The sequence below is a fragment of the Mauremys mutica genome, chromosome 13 (assembly GCF_020497125.1).
Source record: "Mauremys mutica isolate MM-2020 ecotype Southern chromosome 13, ASM2049712v1, whole genome shotgun sequence".
In the NCBI taxonomy this organism is placed as follows: Eukaryota; Metazoa; Chordata; order Testudines; family Geoemydidae; genus Mauremys; species Mauremys mutica.
Genome location: NC_059084.1, coordinates 50,674,440 through 50,682,157, shown reverse-complemented (window position 1 = coordinate 50,682,157; position 7,718 = coordinate 50,674,440). Strand labels below are relative to the sequence as shown.

The following is a 7,718-nucleotide window of genomic DNA, read 5'->3' as shown; positions in this document are numbered from 1 at the left end:
CACTCAGATCCCTGGCAGCAGCAGCAGGGCCGGCTCCAGACCCCAGCGCGCGCTTGGGGCGGGGTCGCGGGAGGGCGGAGGGCGGCTCTGGGGGACCTCCCGCAGACGTGCCTGCAGAGTGTTCGCTGGTCCCGCGGCTCCGGTGGAGCATCCCCAGGCATGCCTGTGGGAGGTCCACGGGAGCCGCGGGATCGGCGACCGCCAGAGCGCCCCCTGCGGCATGTCGCTGTGCTTGGCGCGGCGCAAATCCTAGAGCCGCCCCTGAGCAGGTGTGTGTCTCTTATAAAGCGGGGACATGCAAATGAGGGAGACAGTTTCCTGTTTAAATCTGTGCCTCTCTCTGCCCAGGCTGCACCCGGAGACACAATCCGCAGCCCCTGGGTCTGTGCAGTGACCGGCCAGTTCTCTGAGAACTTCCCCCTCCAGCACCCGGGAAAATGGGATTTTTGCTCCTTGTAATTTTCGCTGTAGCAGCTTTGGAAGGTATTTTCCTCCTCTGAATAACTGGCAGAGTGAGAAGAATATTGTGTTACCGCTGTTTTTATACCGATATTAATGGCCTGTCTTTATTCCCAGGTGTCCGGTCCCAGGTGCAGCTGGTGGAGTCCGGAGGGGATGTGAAAAAGCCCGGAGACTCTCTCCGCCTCTCCTGCAAAGCCTCCGGGTTCGACTTCAGCAGCTCCAGGATGGACTGGGTCCGACAGGCTCCTGGCAAGGGGCTAGAATGGGTCGCTTTTATAAGGTACGATGGAGGTAATATTCAGTACCGTGATTCCGTCAAAGGCCGATTCACCATCTCCAGGGATGATCCCAAGAGTGAGCTGTATCTGCAAATGACCGGCCTGAAGCCCGAGGACACCGCCCGCTATTACTGTGCGAGACGCCAGAAACAGACGCACAGTGAGGGAAAACCTATCCGAGCCCGGCCTAAAACTAACGGTGCAGAGAACCAGCCCTCCCGTGTGAGCCGCAGAGAGCAGCAGCAGCTCCGCGAGAAAGTCCGCGGCGTTGCCTGACCAGGACATTTATTCAGAACAAACACTCAGAAAGGGAGGGTTAACCCAGGCGCGCAAAGGGCTGAGGGAGCTAAAACACGAGAGCTCAGTATCTCAGACACTCAGAATATTGTCTGTATGGATCACATCTATACCAGCCTCCATGTTTAAATTCCCTTCCCCACAGAATTACCCTCCCTCACCCTGCACTAATCACCGCTCTCTCTGAGCAGCCATTAGGAACATGGATCCTAACAAGTACCAGCCTCAAGAATCACCCAGAGCCCAGTTAGCCCCGTCTCTTAGCTCAACAGAGACCTGACCAGCTCCTCGATAGGAAGCAGCAATATAGACGGCACCTGTCAAATTAGCTGCCCGAAGGGGAATGTTTCTTATCACCCCGGATCAGTGAGAGGCTGGTTTACTCACCCAAGCAAGAGTTCAGCTCCTTACTCAAACTCCTGGGATAAGAGTTTCCAGACGACTTCCTGGATTGGGACATACCTTTTCCATTAGCATAATTCTGAAAGAGCCTTCCAAGGCCCCTTCTCAGTTTTTTTTTTAAATCCCTTCATCAATAACTAATTTTCTGATTGGTATTTGTGGGGTTTAAGGAGGAAAAGGAGAGGACAGTGGATTCACTCTTTTAACACAGGTATTCGAAATAAATGGAAAAGATTCCCACATCCTCGGAGAGAGGAGATTTTGAGTGTGATGCCTACAGTGAAATAAACTAATCAGTCTTTCAAGCTCAAATATGCCTAAGGGAGTTAGGAGCGCCTTTGAAAAGATTTTTCCACCATACGGAGGATAATATTCAGAACAGGCTCGCTTGAACTGAAAACCTGAAATACCAAATAAGTAAAGAGGGAGAAAGAGAGACACAGAAAGATACATACACTATAAACATAATTTAAAAACCCATGAAACAAACAAATCACATAATTGCTCCACATAAAGAAATAAAATCCCAGGAGGCAGGGACACGAGCTAGGGACTCTGTTAAGATTTCGGAGACTTCCTTATAATTCTCAGTTAGATGCTACTGTATTGGGCGTCAGCATAAAATAGATAGATAGAGGGGGTGGATGGAGATAGATAGATAGATAGATAGATAGATAGATAGATAGATAGGGGGTATATGGGGATAGATAGATAGATTCTCTCCATTCAATTGTTTCCTGCTTGCAAATCTCCGGCGGGCAGAAGAAAGAGCAGAAGGGAACATTCCGTGTCACAGCTGGACTCTGCAATCCACCTGCCAGGAGACTTAACAACGCGACGCTGCGTCACACACCTCCTGGGTCCCCCCGTTATATTGTCCCCACCCCCTGGCCCCGGCCCATGCAAATGAGCTCCCCGGGGCCCTGTTCATAGCCCAGTCCCGGCCGCTCACCCCGCTCAGAGCCAGCGCCGGGCTTCAGCTTCCCATCCCGCTTGGGGACCGAGCCGCCAGCCGCAGACATGACCCCCAGCCTGGCCATCGCCTTCCTCCTGCTGCTCCCCGCTGGTACGGGCAGGACATGAGCTGCCCAGGGGCGCCCGGTACCGCATGCTCCCTAATAACTGTGCCTCCGGGAATCACTGCAGTATTTCCCCTTTATTTCCCCCTCTGCAGGTGTCTATTCCCAGGTCAGCCCGGTGGAGTCCGGAGTGGGAATCAAGAAACCTGGAGAGACCCTCAGACTGACCTGCACCGTGTCCGGATTCTCTCTCGCTACCTACGCGGTGCACTGGGCCCGCCAGCCAGCGGGGAAAGGGCTGGAATGGATGGGAGGTATCTGGGCTGATGGGGGCACTAACTATAACGATGCTCTCAAAAGTCGACTCGCCATCACCAGAGACACCTCCAAAGGCCAAGTGTCCCTCCAACTGACCGTCCTGCAGCCCGCAGACACCTCCGTGTATTACTGTCCCAGATACACACTGTGAGGAAAATCCTATTAAAGCCTGCACTAAAACTGACCTTGCGGAGAACCAGTCTGGGTTTATGAGCCCCAGGGAGGAGCAGCTGCCAACACTGCGTCTGCCTTGCATTACAAGCACTCCAGAATCTAACCCCTTAGCACTGAAAGGCAACCATTGTATCAGAGCTCCCAAGGCTGGGAGTGGAACCCAGGAGTCCTGGCTGCTGCATTTTGTCTATGGTGCCCCTAAGCAATGAAGGGAAAGACCCCAGGAATAAGAACATGAGAACAACCATACTGGGTCAGACCAAAGGTCTATCTAGCCCAGTATCCTTTCTTCCGACAGTGGCCAATACCAGGTACTTCTGAAGGAATGAACAGAACCGGTGATCATCAAGTGATCCATCCTCTGTCACCCATTCCAAGCTTCTGGCAAACAGAGGCTAGAGACACCATCCCAGCCCATCCTGGCTAATAGCTATTGATGGACCTAACCTGGGACCCAAAGAATTGCCAGCCCCAACGCTCTCCCAAGGGCCCACCTAGCTCAATCTACTGTCTCCCAAAGGGGTCAGCACCCACTATTTTATAGGAAGCACCCCACTATTTGGCAATTATTAACTCACCTGCTCAAAAGGGGAAGATTTCTCATAATCCACCCTCCTTCTTAGATTCTTCTCACTCTGACAGGAGCGGAGTTTATCTCCTTCCCAAAATTGCTCAGTGCTCCAGCTTGAAGCTCTAACTCCTCCCTGTTTGAACCAGAACAATATCTCTGTGCACTAGCAGGATCTACATGGGGCATTTTAATCACAATGGGCTGCTGTGCTCTACAGGTTACAGCCCTGTGCTGGACACTGTCACACCATGGAGACAAGACCTGGTCCTGCAAAGTCCATACTCACAGGCAGAAATATAGGTGCCCAGGGAACTTTTACTGCAAAAACTGAGGTGCAAAGTGATCCCAGGTGTCTACAGAATTCAGGGACAGCTCGGGTGGGGCTTCAATCGCATTTTAGGCCTGATTGTAGGATTGAGGTTTCTAATGTGGTCATTAAGTTCCTAAATCCATTTGTGAATCTATCCCTTGATATTTAGGGAGCTTAGGGAGGAGAAGATGTTGGATTTCCCGTTAAAAAACTGATGTCCTAAATATCTTACAGAGCCTCCTACTGCTTCATATTGAGACCTGTCTGGTTATGTCTCTCTACAGTGAAATGAATTAATTAGACCTGAAATTCAAAGATGCCTAAGTTCTCCACTTGTGAGGTAACTATCTTCATGTATAACAATGCCTGCATCTGTAATTTTCACTCCATGCATCTGAAGAAGTGGGTTTTAACGCACAAAAGCTTATGCCCAAATAAATCTGTTAGTCTTTAAAGTGCCACCAGACTCCTCACTGTTTTTTAGGGGAGTGAGGTTCTACTTTGCAGCTCCTTTCCACCACAGCAAGAAGGACTCACTCTCACTGCAGGACCTCTTCTACTTAAACACCCTGTAGTGAGGCGGCCTGGCTCCCAGCCGCACCTGAGAGGGACAAGCCAGAACAGCTGCCTCAGTGGGCGGAGCCACCACCACCTGTCCCCGCCCCCCGGAAGTCAAGGGGCGGGACAGGAAGTATAAAGGCCCGGGCCCAGCGCTCAGTTGGGCCCCGGCCGCTGGAGAGGACAGACGCTGGTGCCCAAACTCCTGCTGAACCGAGCCTTCCCAAAGCCTGGTACCCTGAGGAGGACTGGCCGAGCCTGCCCCGAGCCCGGTACCCTGAGGAGGAGTCGAGCTCTCCTGTGCACCCGTATCCTGAGGAGCCGATGCTGGTGGACCCCCCTGCCAAAGCCACGACGATACAGGTACCAACGGAGGGGGAGATTGGAAGTGGCCCGGGGATAGCCGACCCCAGTCTGGCTGTGGCCGACACTGAGCCTATGTCAGTGTGTTGCGGCCAGGATCCCCACTGACTGCAGCGGATCCACGCTGCTGCTAGGGCCCCGGGCTGGGACACAGTGGAGTGGGTGGGCCTGTGTCCCCCCCTGCTATCCCACTCACGGGTGGCAGTCTCCCCCTCACCCCAACACTCAGGCTTAGAAGCCTGGACTTACCTGTGGTTTGCTCAGCCCCTGCCTGAGGGTCTGAGCCTGGTATCTGTGTTGCTGCCCCGCCCTGAGCCAGGGCTTGGGCTTTACAAACTGAACTGCTGCTCAGCCCTGCCTGAGGGACTGAGCTCTGTACCTATTGCTGCCCCGCCCTGAGCTAGGGCTTGGGCTTTGATAAACTGAACTGCTGGGTATTTGCTCAGCCCCTGCCTGACGGCCTGAGCCCTTGAACTGCTGGGTGTTTGCTCGGCCGTGCCTGAGGGTCTGAGCCCAGGACTACTGCCTGTTGTCCTGCCCTGACCTAGGGCGTGGACTGTAAGACTGAACTGCTACCCAGCCTCCGGTAGTGAGGCGGCCTGGTTCCCAGGCACCCCGAAGGTGAAGAGTGACCCCTCACCTGACAAGGGGACCCGTACACGGACCCTTACACACCCACTCCAAGCAACCAAATAAACAAACAAACAAAAATCTGGAACAAACAAATCAACCGTCAGAAGAGAACAAACAAAACATACCCCAAGTGCAAATTTCACCTCCAAAGGGAACATAAACTAGTGACTCCAAGAATTCACCTAGTGTCAGTTTAAGGGAGTAAACAGTGAATTGCTCCCTTTCGGGGTACACGTCTTCCTCAGGTGCCCAACTCAGGTGGACTCACTGAAGGGAGCCCATGGCGTGAAGCAGGGGGGCTGAACGCTCTAAGTTTTGGTCCCAAGAGGTGGTGAATCCCTGTGGCTTACCCTAGTGAGAGTGTGACCCCACTGGGGCTGACACACTGAAGGGCTCCTCCCAGTGACAATTCCAGAGCTGTTCGAGAGCATGAGACCTATGGATTCGTGCCCCTTTTGCCAATCCTATACTATGTGAAGATTTATTAAATAAGAATAGAAACAAGAGAGTTATTTACACCCTCCCATTCATATTGCCAATCCCATCCATAGGAGTTCATAGTCCTATACCAGTTCCTATTTCCCCCTGTAGTCCCATTTGTACTCCACTTCATATCCCCATTCAGATTCAGGTTCAGATTAATACCCCCTGGATGCTTCCGTTTTGATTCCCCTTCCCATTCATATTTATGTTGGATCCATACCCACTTTGGCCTTCCTCTTCCCACCACGGAGCATGAAACTCACAGACGTGTTTCCTTTGGATTGTGGTGGGAATGTGGATCTGGGCATCAGATCCTCAAATGCTTCCACACCACTCAGGAGGTGCATAGACGCTTGTGCTGCCCCCTCTACAAAAGGGTGGATTTTTATCCAGAGGATGATCAATGGGCTGAGGGGGGAGATCACTCAGAGATCACTGACCCCACCCTGGCTGTCAACCCTCACTCAGGGCTCTGCATGCCCGCTGACCTGCACTAAGGGCTCGGCTTCTCCACTGACCGCACTGGGAGAAGGGGGAGCCTTAACCTGGAGAAAGCAACAAAGAGTCTTGAGGGCACCTTATAGACTAATAGACGTATTGGAACATGAGCTTTCGTGGGTGAATATTCACTTCGTCAGACGCATGCGTATTCACCCACGAAAGTTTATGCTCCAATACTTCTGTTATTAGTCTATAAGGGGCCACAGGACTCTTTGTTGCTTTTCACAGATCCAGACTAACACGGCTCCCCCTCTGATACTTACCGTGGAGAGTGTCTGATCAGAGAGTCACTGGGGGCATCCACAGAGCAAGGGCTCTGTTCTTTTCTCCTGCCCCTCTGAAATCCACCCTGGGCATCTGCTCCCTGCGCGCCCCAGGGGCAGATGGAGTCAGCCTCTCTCCCATTACAGGTGTGTGCAGTGTCCATACGGGGAGATACTTTGTGTCCGTTCTGGTGTGGAACCAGAGCGCCACCCCTAGGAAACCCCTTCCCCTTTTGTCTGAGCTCAGACCAGCTTCCCCTCACTGTCTCTCTCGCACAGTGATACCGGGCGGTGTCCTCGGGCTTCAGGCCAGTCATTTGTAATTGTGCCGTGTTAATGGAATTGTCTCTGGAGCTGGTGAATCGCCCTGAGAGTCTCCGGGCTTTTTCACATCCTCTCCGGACTCCACCAGCTGCACTTGGGAAGGAAGCCACGATACAAATCACATAGAAAGAGGAATAGTATAACAGTCACCTGACTGTGCAAATTACTCGGGACATAAATACCTTCCAAAGCTTCAAAAATGAAAACTAAATGGAGCTAAAGTCTCATTTCACCTGGTTTTAGAGGGGAAAGTTCTCAGGGGGGTTGACTGGCAACTGCAGAAATCCAGGGGGCTGCGGATTGTCTCTCCGGGTACAACCTGGGCAGAGAGAGGGACAGATTTAAACAGGACACTGTCTTCTTCATTTGCATATCCCGCTCCTTATAAAAGAGAGACTCCTTCCATTAACCATGTGAATTACTCTCAGTAGGGCTCCAACGGGAGTCGGACTAGCTCTATGTTTCTTCAACTAACAACCTGCGGTGGGCTCCTGAATAAGCATTTGCTTAAGGGAAGAATGAACAGCTGCCTGAAATTCATATAGATGATTCTAGTGTCTGGTCCAATGTCTGTTGTGTTATATCCTTGGGGCAGCCGGTGTAGGAAGCAATCACTTGAGGCCAGAGAGCAGGCAGCTAACCAAAACCTCCATTTTATTTACATATATACAGAGAGCTCCTCAGCCGGTTGAAACCGGTTGAGCCAACCCATAATAATCTAACTCAGTTGCCATAGCAACAAAACCATGACACCCAAATACA

At 52.1% G+C, this 7,718-nt stretch overlaps 2 gene segments (V, D, J or C); both read left to right on the top strand.

Moving 5' to 3' along the window:
* The first annotated feature begins 358 nt into the window (after positions 1-358).
* On the top strand, positions 359-1,058 carry LOC123348459. The segment is given in 2 exon segments: positions 359-483; positions 577-1,058. Coding segments are annotated over 2 exon segments (486 nt in total).
* A 1,401-nt stretch (positions 1,059-2,459) lies between these two features.
* Positions 2,460-2,927, top strand: LOC123347607. The segment is given in 2 exon segments: positions 2,460-2,505; positions 2,614-2,927. Coding segments are annotated over 2 exon segments (360 nt in total).
* The last annotated feature ends 4,791 nt before the right edge of the window (positions 2,928-7,718 follow it).